This window comes from Nicotiana tomentosiformis, chromosome 7, assembly GCF_000390325.3.
Source record: "Nicotiana tomentosiformis chromosome 7, ASM39032v3, whole genome shotgun sequence".
Lineage (NCBI taxonomy): Eukaryota > Viridiplantae > Streptophyta > Magnoliopsida > Solanales > Solanaceae > Nicotiana > Nicotiana tomentosiformis.
The window spans coordinates 5,088,808-5,103,626 of NC_090818.1; the positions used below are offsets into that span (position 1 = coordinate 5,088,808).

Sequence of the window (14,819 nt, forward strand, 5' to 3'; positions counted from 1 at the left end):
TAAAGTCACAAGGGTCTATAAAACTGGACGGAAGGAGAAAGAACGGAGAGAAATAGAGCAAAAACAATTCTTAACTACATTATGTGTCGAAAAAATGTCGACATATATTCTAGCTGAATAGATTAACGGGATATACTTCCTCCTCGTAAATTGCTCTTACTTAGCTGGCTTATAATTTTTTTTTTTTTGCTGGATTCTAAACAAATTTATTCTTTACTATTAATTATTTCCTGATTACATTTGTGTGTTTAATTCCTTATAATTTAATAACTAATTCTATACGTGCTAAAACGTTCTTGTCATTCTCCTTTAATTTGTCAATTAAAAGTACATAACGAGAAGGTTTTGAATCTTAGCCCCCTCTATTCATTCTTCTTTAATTTGTCGAATAAAAGTACACAACGAGAAGGTTTTGAATCTTAGCACCCCCTCTATTGAGATAGCAGGTCATCACGATAACGTAATCCAATGTAAATAAAGTCATGGGTGGCTCAAGGGTGAGGCTAGTAAAGCCTTTGCCTTAGGCCCCCCAAAGTTTTGAGGCCTAAAAAGTATTAATGGTGAAATGCATAAGTAATTTTAGATTAAACAATATTGACGTTTATAGAAAACAAAATACAAATTTTATGTAAAAATGAAAGAAACAAAGAATGTCTACCTTTTAACATTAGAATTTTTTTAGAACTTTAAATTAAACTACTTAAACCTTCGTATTAGTAAATAAAACTTTTACGACAAGATCCAAGGTAATGTAATGCAAATATATGGCTAACATTTTTGAATTAATCCTTGCTAATATAAATAATAATATTATTAAATAAAGTTAAAAGTCTTATATCTTGTAAGAATACAATACTATAAATAAGTACGGAAAAAAAAAGGAAAGATAACTTTATATAGGTGTATAAAATTTGGATTCTTATTAAATTTTGGCTTTAGACCACTAAATTTGTTTAGCCGTCCCTAAATAAAGGAGTCAATTGATTTTGTGGCTCTTTACAATCTTATTTTTAGTTTTATGACCCGACCTCATTTTTTACACTTGAGAGATTTACTTTTACACGTAACAGATTTGTCTTTTACACATAAGAGATCTAAAAAGATCATTTTCTTAAATTATAAATTATAAAGGGGTATGATGTACAAATAGCACTAAATAAAGTCAAGAATAATATAATTAAAGTTATATAATGCGCACACGAAAATTAAGCTATTGTTATAAGAAAATTAAATTATGGTGGATATCTACTCTTCTCCATTATCTCCATAACTCCCAATACTCTAATAATTATGGAGTTATGATTAACTCCATAACCTCCTCCATGATATTCCTCTCAAATGCTTAATGATATGTTCAATGATATATTTTGCAATAGTGATTCTTCACTTTTCACACAATTAAAAAAAAAATCTCTTCCTTCTCTCTATCTTTATTTCTTGTTCATATTTTACTAAATTAATTTTATTTCATAACAACATTTCTTGTTCATGTTTTAATAAATTATTTTAATGATACATTTGCATAGACATGTGATAAATTATAAATCTAATTATATTATTCTTAAGCACAATCATTTTTACTTAGAAGCAATCCCATTCTCATTTTTAGAAATGGTGCCAGTAAATTTTTAAAGCCAACCATGCATAAATATTGTCAATGATTTTTTCAATTAAAGGACTTTGCTTAATCAGATAATTTAGAATGTTATACGACAAGTTATGACAGATAAATGATTTTTGCCACTAATTTTTATAATGCTTTTAAAGCTTCAGTTATGCGTCAGACCACCAGAAGCAAGAATAGTAATATTTTATGTCTTATTAAAACTTAATTTACTTTTGCATATAATTACGACCTGATATATTTTTGAATGCTTAAGGGTGAATTCCAGTAAACTTTGTCATATGATGCCATTAATTGAGGGTAAGACGGTAGGTTCATGTCCCAACTCACCATGAGAGTAAGACTTGAGTTCGAGTCCTGATGCACCATGATGATAAGAGTTGAGTTAGAGTCCCAACTCATTATGGCCTAACATGCCTTTATATAGGTAAGGCATTGGGTTTGAGTCCCAATGCACCATATTGATGATATAATGATGACTAAAAAAATGTGTTTTTTATGAAAAAGCATGAACCTTGTCCCACTTGATTTGCTTCATTCTTGAAGTGAATGTGATAGCAGTGCATAATAAGTCTAAATGAAGATAAATGGTTGACGAATGAACATTGGTGTGACAAATAAAAAAATAATAATAGTCATCATTATGGTAATTATAAAATGAGAGAACAAGGATGGTTCTCAAAATATATCCTTCTAAAGGTGAATGCAATATTTACCATCAAATTGGTATGAAAAATAATAAAGCAGGCCGCTGATTATGATCCATTCCTTGAAGAGAATGTGACTTTTGATAAGTATTGAGATTGTAGACCCATTCCTAAAGGTGGATTTGGCAATATGTGATAAAAGTAATGAATAAATACATGCAATGCATGATTGGATGAATACCACGCAACTCACCTCTAAGGGAGGTTTGAGTGAAATAAAGAGAATAAATATTATTGTGTGGTTACATGAATATGTCATTGGTCGCGTACATGTGATACGCCAATTTGTTTTTGTCATGCCTTGTAAAAGTTATTAAAGGCAAAAATTAAGCAAGAAATGATTTTGCTATGATGATTTTGACCATGATAATTTATTATGATATGATTTTCTCCGTGAATGAGACATTCACCACATGGATGGTATGACAAAAGATCTTGTTGTAGAAGATCAATTAAGAGCTCCGGAAGAACTAATTTGTTACTACCCGGATGAATGAAATTGTTCATGACATTGATACTGTAGTAAGTCTCAAAAGAAACATTTTGAGTTTCAAATATATTAGCCAAAGTGGTTGGCATATTGAGACTATAAATGAAAATAAGATTGAATATCTTTATATTACTATAATCATACCGGGTAAATATGAAAGGTTACCCGATTTTTTTTCTATTTGTACTACACAAGTATAAGCATGATGATGCAATCATATGCCACAAGTAAACTAGAGGTTTATTGAAATAAATAATAGTTGGCATGTCTGGTTGGCCATCTCGATTCAATTATGATGCGAAAAATTAATTGAGACTTACATTGGCATATATTGAAGAAATAGAGGATTCTTCAAGAATTCTCTTGTGTTGCTTATTCTCATGATATACCAGTTAAGGTTGGGATTGAATTACTTGATTTCTGGAACGAATAATAGGTGATAAATTTATGGGCCCAGTCACCTGTCATGTGGATCGTTTTCTTATTATATGATTTTAATAGATGTATCTATTTTATGGTCACATGTGCATTTGTTCAACCTGCAATTTGACTTTTGCAAGGTTACTTGCTCAAATTATTAGAGTAAAATTCCAGAATATAAATTATGATGATTTATCTTGATAATACTGGTTTAAATTCAAATTATTTTAAGAGAAATTGTATGCCTCCAATTATAGCTAAACTATTGGTTATGAGAAAAAAAAACTCCTAAAACGAATTTTGGTATGAGATGTATTATTTAATATACAGCAGCACTTGTACGCATCTAGCCAAGTTATGAAAAAATTTCCCTTTCACAATCAGTTTAGGGTCAGGAACCAAATAATTTCCATCTAGAAATATGGATGTGCTATATGATTTAATTATTCCACCACAATGCAAAAAGATGGGTTCCCAAAAAAGGTTGGGAAATGTGTTGGTGATCCCAACATTAGGGGGAGAAAATGGGCAGCTGAGAAAATGATATGTGGAAAGAATTATTATAAATACATATAGATCCTCGTACAAGAAAATATGAACTTGAAGTTATTTATTTACAAATTATTGCTAGACGCATTTGTTGATCCAAAGCTAAATGTCATATTTCAGCTGTTAATTCTCCAAATAGAATAAAGTCCATGAGGGACAGAGTCTATGGCACGCAAGAAGCGTAACAGATCAATCAGTTCCAAAGATAAAACTCCTTGAAGAAGGAGAGGAGCAAATGATAAAGATGGTCATACTAAGGAGGCAATTGCTCTAGAAGAGTACCACGACATAACACTTCATAAGACCTCATGGGAGAGGCTCAGGTACCTGAAAATAATGAGATCTCGATAAGTTATATCTTTATTTAGTAATAATGGAATCGATATAAAATGATCGCCGACGATGTTGTTAATATAATATAGTGCTTAATATTATTAATATGGACGAGGATCTTGAGCTCAAATCTGTCATGGAATGTAGACAGATAAATGATTGGCCAATAATAAAAAATAAAAAAAATACGCAATCAAGATTGATTTCACCTGAAAAATGTGAAGTTAGACGGATAGTCCCAACACCTAAAAGTATAAAACCAGTGGAGTTATAAATGTATTCTTTTGCGAAAAAGGTCAAATCGATAGACATAAAGACGACTTGTGACAAAAGAAGATTAGTAAATATCCTGGCATTGATTATATAGAGACACATTCTCCTGTGTTGGATGTAGTCATTTCAGGTTTTAATCTGGCAATATATGAAAAACTTGATATGCGTATAATGAAAATTATTGAAGGATTTAAATTGTTCTGAAACATATTAAGGTTTCCAAGAAATTTATTAAATAAATCTTCAAAAATTATTATACTGATTGAAACAATCAGGGCGCATATGGTATAATCGCCTGAGTGAGTACCTGTTGAAAGAATGGTATAAGAATGATTCAATTTGTCCTTATAAAAGGATCTGAATTTGTTATAATCGCAGTGTATGTCGATGATTTAAATATCATTGGAACTCCTGGTGAGCTTCTTAAAGCATTAGACTGTTTAAAGAAAGAATTTGAAATGAAAGATCTTGGAAAGATAAAATTTCGTCTTGGTCTACAAATTGAACATATGACAGATGGAATTTTTGACATCAATCAGCATACACTAAAAAGAATTTAAAGCGATTCTATATGGATATATAAAACACATCCATTGAGTACCCCGATGGTTGTGAGATCACTCGATATAAATAAAGATCCATTCCGACCTCATAAAAATACTGAAGAGCTTCTTGCTCCTGAAGTACCATATCTTAGTACAATTGGTGCACTAATGTATCTTGCTAACACTACAAGGCCTAACATAATTTTTTTAGTTAATGACTTGGCAAGATATAGCTCTGCTCCTACAAAGAGACATTGGAATGGAATCAAACACATATTGCGGTATCTCAAAGGGACTACCAATATGGGCTTATTTTATGGCTATGTGTTTACATGTGGAGGCACTGTCATATCTTAGCGATCGACTAAGCAATCAATCATGGCTACTTCATCTAATCATGCTGAGAAAGTTTCTATTCATGAAGCAAGTCGAGAATGTGTATGGTTGAGGTCTATAATACATCTTATTCGAGACAAATGTGGTTTGAAGTGTGACAAACCACCCACAATTTTGTATGAAGACAATGCAGCATGCATAACCCAATTGAAGGGATGATTCATAAAAGGAGATAGGACAAGGCACATTTCACCAAAGTTATTTTTTGCACATGATCTTCAAAAGAATGGTGATATCAATGTACAACAGATTCGTTCAAGTAATAATATGGCTGATTTGTTCACAAAATCTCTACTGACGTCAACCTTCAAGAAACTAGTATACAAGATTGGGATGCGAAGGCTCAGGGATATGAATTGATGCTCTCAGCAGGGGGAGTTAATACGTGTTGTACTCTTTTTCCCTTACGAGATTTTTGTCCCACGGGTTTTTCCTTGCAAGGTTTTTAACGAGGCAACCAAAAGGCGTATTTCTAAACATGTGTACTCTTTTTCCTTCATTGGGATTTTTTTCCCATAGGATTTTTTCCTAATAAGGTTTTAACGAGGCACATTATCTATGCACATCCAAGGAGGGGTGTTATAAGAAAATTAAATTATGGTGGATGTCTACTCTTCTCCATTATCTCTGTAACTCCTAATACTCTAATAATTATGGAGTTATGATTAACTCCATAACCTCCTCCATGATATTCCTCTCAAATGCTTAATGATATGTTCAGTGACATATTTTGCAATAGTGATTCTTCACTTTTCATGCCTATATAAATGCCTTGTAATAGATAGAAAAATACACACAATAAAAGAAGAAAATCTCTTCCTTCTCTCTATCTCTATTTCTTGTTCATATTTTATTAAATTGATTTTATTTCATAACAACATTTCTTGTTCATGTTTTAATAAATTGCTTTAATTTCATAACAGCTATTTCCTTTTGTATTATGTTTTATGTCAAATGAAATATTAATAGCTTGGAGAATAAATCATATTAATTCACTACTGATGTTTAAGACAAAATAGTCACAACTAGATTAAAAAGTAGGCATGATGTGGAATTAAATAGTGGTCTTGTTGGTACATATACTTCAAGTCATAACAACATATCTCATCAATATCAATCATCTCCTCTAGAAAGTCAAAGAAATAAGGTAAAATGATCTGATAAATCTATCTCAAAATTGGAGCTGAGATATTTTTCTGTATCATTATTATTAGTTTGCTATGATCCTTAAATTGCACTAGTAAATCTTTACTATTTTAGTCATACAACAAAATTAATCTCATTTCCTTATTAAAAAAATATATATATAAGGGAAAAGAAAATGGTTGCTTTATAAGATTGGATTGCCAACTATGTCAAGTTTCATATCCATACCCCGGCCGAGAAAGTAAGAGAATCATCATTTTAGTCAACGACTTCAAATCATAAACTTTGATCTAAACAAGTGTGCTTTCACTTTATGACTTGTCCGTACGAACAAGTCATTTTGTCACTTCATAAGAAAAAGTAATAAACTATTACTCCGGTCACTATCTTTCCCGTTGAATTTTCAAATTCCACATATGACCAAATTTAAAAACGTTATAAGTGGTTTTCGTGGACTTTAAAAAGGTTCTTTGGCTAGATTTGTAAACGTGCGCACAGGGCCAAAACGGTAAAATTATCATGTGACACTCAGTTTTGTGTTATCCACTAAATTTGTACCAACTTTTAAAAAAAAAATTAATTGATACCTAATTTTCGGATAACTTCAAATACATATACTTCTCTCTTTTTCTTTACTGTTGTTTTCCTCTTCTTTGTGCTTAGAGTTTCTTCTTCTTAGTTCTAAAATGAGTTTGTCAAATTTGTTACTTTTTTGATAATTTGATAATTGAGATTTGTTCTTATGATATTTGAAAGTTATTTTTCAAATTTGAGCTCATTTGGAGTAGATTTGGGTATTGAATCGTGTATTGGATTGTTAAAATTCGAAAAACAAGTTTATATTTCAGAACATAAGATTCGAAATCTAAAGTTGCATTCAATAGATTGAACTACTTAATATTCGAATTTCTGAAATTGTATTTGAAAGATATAAGAATTTCAGATTTAATTTCTGAAGTTGCATTGAAGAGATTGAACTATTTCAGATTCGAGCCGGTATATTTTGTAAAGTTTTGTGCAATACGGATATATTTTTAATCGTGATCCCAAAAGTGGGTATATATGAAAATGCCCTGCCAAAACGTGTCCCATCTGTGTCAAATATTCTCAAATTATTTGCCAATAAATTATTGATAAGTATCACTGGACTAGTTAGTTCTTTCTGTAAAAAGTAAAAAAAAAAAATACCACCAAAATTTAGAGTTTCATAATATTGATTAAACAAAATATATAACGACAGTTTTACCACGGGAGTCCCCAACACTTTTTACTCGATCAATTGAAGCTCTTGGTCCAAAATTTCCAGTGGCTCATTGGTGTGAGTTAAATAAGTTCAAGAAGGATTTTCTTTATAAATTTAAAAGTAATTTCCAAATTAAAATAAATCAGGTGATCTAGCACACTTTAAAAAAAATGTTAGGTGATGACTCCATTAATTAACAACCCTTTTGAATAGCTATTTTTGGCACAGTTTTGTCAAATTTAATTTCTTCACTGAGGACTATTGCATCAATTATTGAGCATAAAGGTCTAATACGTTACCTTTTTGCTTAATATTTATCTTTCTATCCTTTCACGTTAAATGGATACATGTTACAATGTGTTATTTATTATAAATAATATTTTATTTATGGTGAATGTCTATATTTTAGAGAGATTTTAGGGATTACTACTTGGTGACTGAGTCACTCTTTTCCTATAAATAGAGGTGTTCTATTCCATTGTAATTGATCCCAAATCAATAAGAATTCTCTCTCTTTCTTGGCAATGTTCTTTTTTATTGTTCATAACACGTTATCAGCACGAGATTCTAACAAATTGAATAGAGTCAAATGCTTTGGTCAACAGCAAATTGAATAGAGTCAAATGCTTTGGTCAACAGGCTTTGGGATACTGCATGGTGCTCAACATGTATATAATATTGAGCATAATAGTTGTCAATTGTTCCATAAACTTTCTTTGGATTGAAAGTAAGTATATTATCTTATTTTTCTCTTCTAAACTCTTGAAATTTTATAATTTGATTTTAAATACAAGCAAAGACAACAAAGTTTGATTATAACTCTAATAGAGTTTGTGAGAAATTATAACCACATGAAGTGGTAAAATTTCTATGTCTTGCCATGATCAAATTCATGTATGATTGTGAGCACAAGAAGTGGAAACCCGCTCCATTGAATTTGTTTCATTCTCATTCCCTTAAGAGAATGTGGTAGCAATATGTAATAAGTCTAAAAGAAGACAAAATTATTACCGTGAAGGTATCAATGGATGTGGGCGTGGCAATAAACGAAATTATAACTGTCATCATTGTAGTAATGAGAACAGTAAGGATTCTCAAAATAATTCTTCACTCTGTGAAAGTAATGTTTGTCATCGATTTGACATGAAATTTTGTAAATTACATATAGATGATTATGGTCCATTCATGATTTGAATGTAACAACATGTGATTTATGATTACATATTTATTCTTCGAAGAATATGAACGTGCTAGTGGTAGTGAATATACCACACTCATCTCTAGAAGGAGGTTTGATATGAAATAAGAAAATAATTTCATTATTATGGCATGAATGGTCATTGATCACGTACCTATTGTGATTATACCAATATATTATGGCAATATGATTATTACAGGGCAAAAGTAATGGAAACAACATATCTTGCCTATAATGATTTTAACCATACCCATAATGATATAATTTTCTCCTCGAAAGAGATATTCACCATATGGATGTTGATGAATATGTGGTAGTACAAAATTAATTGAGAGATCTGGAAGAGCCAGTTATACTGTTTTAGAGAAATAAAATTGATTATCAATAAGGTATTGTGTCGTGTAAGAATTAAAGAAACTTATAAAAGTGGGTAGCCATTAAGAAAAGCGGCTTGAGTTTCTAAAGTATTCGCGAAAGCGGTTAGCTATATTGAGACTATAAATAAAGGAAAGATTTAAAGCGGTTAGCGGTTAGCTTTATTCTCCAGTTTATACTACACAAATAAAAGAATTCCAAAATAAAGTAGAAATTTATTGATATAAAAACCCATATCATAATAAACTAGAAGTTTAATTAAAAATTACACATGTCATGATGTAAACCTGAAGTTTACCGATATCGACAGTTTTACCAGGCATGGCCTATTGAGAAATCTTGATTTAAGTATGATGTGCAAAAGTAAAAGAGAATTCACATGGGTAAATATTAAAGAACTAGAAAGTTCTTTACGAATTCTCTTATGTTGTTTGTTCTCATTAATTAATAGACCAACTAAAATTAGGATTGAATCCCATGAATGCTGAAAATATCAAAGGTGAATATAGGCACATTCACCTGCCATGTATACCACATAAGATGCATTTATGAGATAGTTACATGTTCGATTATTATTAACCCGCAATATAATATTTGTGAGGTAACTTGCTCAATAATTTAATTTAGGGCATAAAATCCAATTTTTCTATTCAATACAGTTCATCTTGATAAATTGGTTTACTTCACAATTAGTTTAGCAAAATAATTTATTGAGTGCCTCCACTTGATAGCTAAACTGTTTCTTATGAGAACTAAATTATCTATATCAGTTTGATATAAGTTATATACGAAAGTATATTACATTCTCCCCTCACAAGTGGTTTAGGGTCAGGAACCAAATAATTTTATCTTATTTTTATTGATGTGAGGTGTATATTTTGATTAATACCATAACGCACAAAGGTAGATTTCCAAAGTTGAGGAAGCAAGTTAGTTTTTCTAATAAGAGGGGGAGATAGAATAAACAATTGAGAAAAAGTTAAGTGGAACGAATTATCATTTGTACATCTCGATCCTCGAATAATATAATATGAACTTGAAGTTCATAAAAAGATAATTCATCTGCAATATATTGTAAAGAATGTCAGCCGCATTTGCTGACCCAAAGAAAGTAACTATATTCTCATTGCAAATGCTCCTATTAGAATAAGTCCTAGAAGTCTATGGTACACTTAAAGCATATAGACAAATCGGTTTCAAATAAAATTCTTAATAAAAAAGATGAGCAAATGATCAAAATGATCATAATAAGGAGGGAAGTGATCTATAAAATCACATGACATAATACTTCATAAAATCTCATGAGAGGTTCAGGTACCTGAAAATATAAATGAAGAGATCTCTATGTTATGTCTTTTATGAAAAAATGTTGGAACCGATATAAAATGTTCGCCGACGACATCTATGATAGCGCTAAGTATAGATGAGGATCTTAAATATGTAGTTTTGGACATGTAGTTCAAACATTTGAAAGTATAAAGTCAAGAGAATGTGCAATCACTTTTATTTATTTTATATGTGTAGCATGACATGAAAACTTGATATGCATCTAAAGTCTATTTATAGTTTATTTGATATGCATCTAATGTGAAATTGATAATAATCTATGTTGATCAAATTAAGCCCATTTGGCTAAGAGAGACATAAGTCCAGCACCAAGAAGAAGTGAAATATTGGCTCCTAATTGAAGTTTTCCATTGCCTTGCATTCTTGGATGCATAAAATCGGCAGCTAAAAAATCAACTAATGCCATATAAATCAAGATACCAGCTGATGCTGAATTAAATACTCCTTCCACAATAAGAGCCGTTGGACTGTTTTCATCGTAAGAATTTGTTATTCCTAATCCAATTCCAATTCCGATTGGAGTTGTGAGAGAGAAAAATAAAGTCATTATTGCCACTGCACGAGTCTTAAATTTTGCCTGCAAAATGGCAGAAGAAAAAAAAAGATAAATAAACTATCAACGCCAAATTATGATATCGCTCGTAACTACCATACTTTGTCATTAATTCGTCGCTAAATATGATGAACGATAAATTTTTTGTTTAGCTACCGAATTTATTTTTCGGTTCTAACTTTTTTTAGTAGATAAGTGTATATCACATACATCCAATTAAGTACAAATAAGAAAAGTACTAGCACTTGTCCACTATATCTAAGTTAAGACTTTTGGTTAGTTAATTATTGACCACTGCATAATGTGCCGACACCTAAAGTCTTGAGATGCATTAAAGTAGGGCTGCTCAAATCTAACCGAAAAATTGTATCAAACCAATTAAAAAATCTGATTAGATTTGGTTTGATTTGGTTTGGTGTTGAGTAAAAAAATCCGAACCAAACCGATATATAAATATATAATTTTCATATATACTTTTAAGATTTTATATAGAATTTTCTATAAAATAAATGTCTAGAAATATTTGGGATCATCTCATGGGATGTAATATTTCATAAAAATATGAAGTGCATTTATTTTTATTTACTTTAAATAGTAGGTTGTATCACTTTTTTATCAAGTGTTTTGAAATGTGTCAATCATCTCTTTGTTCTTTCTTATTCATATATCAAGATTTTTTTATATCTTTTTCGAATTAGAAATGGTATTTCAATAATTTAGAATTAAATGGAACATATTATTATTTTGGTATCGTATTGATTTTTATATTTAAATATTAAATTACCTCGAAAGCATGCATAAAAAAAAGTTATTGTTAGACGACTGAGAAAATAACTACCATGTGTTACTAAAAATATTTCTCCCATATTAATAGTTTAATAGACCATATGTTTGTCAATTTTTTTATTTTTTACTAAATATATATCCATTTATCAAAACTTTATCTATAACTTTAACAAAGTAAGATTGAAATAATATTCATTTAATAAAACAATCCGAAAAAAATTAAAAAACACGACAAATCAAACCAATCCAAACCGATATAATTGGTTTGGTTTGATTTTGATAAAAGTTGAACCAAATCCATCTACGTATACCCTAAACTAATAACGTACACACTCTGTTGGTCCTCATTGACAAAACGTAGCAAGCCTTTTCTGACTTTGAATGTCAAAAGCTTTGTAAGTAGGCATTTGGACAAAACCCCTCACATTCAAGCGTTTGCCCCCCCCCCCCCGCAATACTCTTCAAGTAAATTTATAGCATGTTTGGCCAAGTTTCTCTAAATTCAAAAACAGTATTTTTTTTTTAAAGTTGAAGTGTTTGGCCAAACTTTTAGAAGAAGAAAAAAATACTTTTAAGCAGAATCAGAAGCAGTTTTGGAGAAGCAGAAAAAAATAGTTTCTCTTCAAAAGCACTTTTTTGAAAATTACTTTTGAGAAAAATACACTTAGAAATAATTTTTAAAAGCTTGGCCGAACACTAATTGTTGCTCAGAAGCGCTTTTCAAATTAATTTGCCAAATACTGATTCTCACCGAAAGTACTTTTAAGAAAAAATACTTCTCAAAATAAGTTGATTTTTACAGCTTAGTCAAACAGGCTATTAGAGTTCTTGTATTATACATATAGACAGAGCCGGAATTTGAACCTTTATGGATTTGAGATTCTAGTCCTTTTAAATTACTGAATTCTAAATTATTAATTTGTATATGTTCAATAGATTATTAAAATAAATATTCAATATGTTTGAATCAAACCTATTGAATTTAACTGAACTCATAACTTAAACTCTAGCTCCGCCTCTAATTGTACATAGGACAAACGTGTAAAAGTCATGCGATACCCTGTCTCATATTTAGTTGTGTTCAATGGATGGATTACATAACTAAATTTAATCGTGAAACTCAATGTAACTTACTGTTAGAATAGGATTTTTAGTTACCCAAATTTAATACTCGATATATATGACATAAGATTAGACTATATCTTTTACCAATAGTGACAAATCGAAAAGAAACAATTTTTTTTTTTTAAAAAAAGTGAAAACAAGAAGTCATATTACCTGAGCAATGCATCCACCAAGTCCCATGCCCTCGAAAAATTGATGAAAAGTCAAAGCAGCAACAAGAGGCCTTATGGTTTTGGGACTTTCAGAAGCACCCAAAGCTATTCCTATTATCACAGAATGTACTATTATCCCCACCTCCAAAACCTGCAAAATATTTAAATATACAATAATCAGGCGTGATAATATGAGTTACGCTTAAAGATCTTATCGCTTCCTTCAATTTATTAGAGATTGAGACATAGATATTGTTGTTGTACTATAGTCGAGGGTGATAGTGGTTCATTTTGTATAGTATTTGTTTATTTTATTCGTTTTGAGTGTTTGAAAATATGGGAGAAGTGACGATATAGAGTAACAAATAGCTCAGCGATTTGTTATTATCCGGAAAAAAGTTGTATCCTGGGCCCATTCACTTTTTTAATAAGTTGAAACAGTATATCTACTTGTAAATTCTCTTTGTGATTCTCCATTATTTTTACTATACAATATAAAAAAATTCAAATCTCCTTGCGATTAAAAATTGTCTATGTCCATGATAATGCCAAAGATTACAACGAATTTACGCTTATTTTAAAAAATTTAAAGCTGGCGAAATTCAATTAGCAGAAAATAGATTGAATGCTTAAAGAGAATACTATCTTTCTTTTCCTTCCATTCCTGATCCCAAAATATATATAATGATAAAAGAAAAAAAAAGTAGGGAGTAAGCTAAGAGATATTGAAATTTTATTATTGGATCTTTGTACAAATAACCAACTGATGATTAATTTACTGTTTACTTTTTATAGTAATTTGCAGTTTAACTATTTACCTGAGATATAACACGATAACGAAGGAGCTCGGAATCAGAATCACCAATCATTGATGTTGAGCCATGTACATGGCCATGTGAATGAACATTAACTAATTCTTCATCTCCAGACTGAGCCACCACACCATTTTTCGCAGATTTATTCTTATAATATGAAGTTGCATAAGTATCCACCATCAGAGTCGCCATCGCAGAAACCATTGCAATAAATCCACTAAAAGGAAAATCTCCCCACGGATTTTCTTTCAAATATGGCGATGTTAAACTTTTATATGCATCAGGTAATACATGTATAAACCCTGTCGCGAGGATCACACCAGCAGCGAAAGCTTTGATTATAAAAAATAAATTCTTCTCTGGGCTCAAAGCTGGAATTGCTTTTCCAAGTACAGGAATACAAACCCCTAATGCACTGGCAACTAAAATGGAAGCGACTGCTACCATTTTATATTTTAATGCTTCAGTTTTGTTTCTTTCTTCTTCATCAGAATCACAAGTACATTCTCCTAATACTATAGCAGGAAGAAGTACGAGAATGTACCAAAAAACAACTTTTTCTAACTTTGCCATTGTTATGGATATAGAAAAACTAAAAAGTAGGAGTAGTTTTTAAATGTACGAATCTGAAGTGCTTTTTTAATGGATAATTTGGCTGAGAGAAAACCAAGAAAGAATTGCAAGTTTGGTTATTTATATAGAACATAAAGTCATAAGTTGAAAATGAAATAAAGTATTCCTA

At 30.6% G+C, this 14,819-nt stretch overlaps 1 protein-coding gene across 1 annotated transcript; it reads right to left on the reverse strand.

Moving 5' to 3' along the window:
• Positions 1-10,773: 10,773 nt before the first annotated feature.
• On the reverse strand, positions 10,774-14,819 carry LOC104104056 (zinc transporter 5). Its single transcript, XM_009612040.4, has 3 exons — positions 14,081-14,819; positions 13,264-13,413; positions 10,774-11,223 (listed from the first exon to the last, which is right to left on the reverse strand). Exons 1-3 carry the CDS (start codon positions 14,648-14,650, stop codon positions 10,918-10,920), a joined length of 1,026 nt encoding a protein of 341 aa, XP_009610335.1. The 5' UTR covers positions 14,651-14,819; the 3' UTR covers positions 10,774-10,917.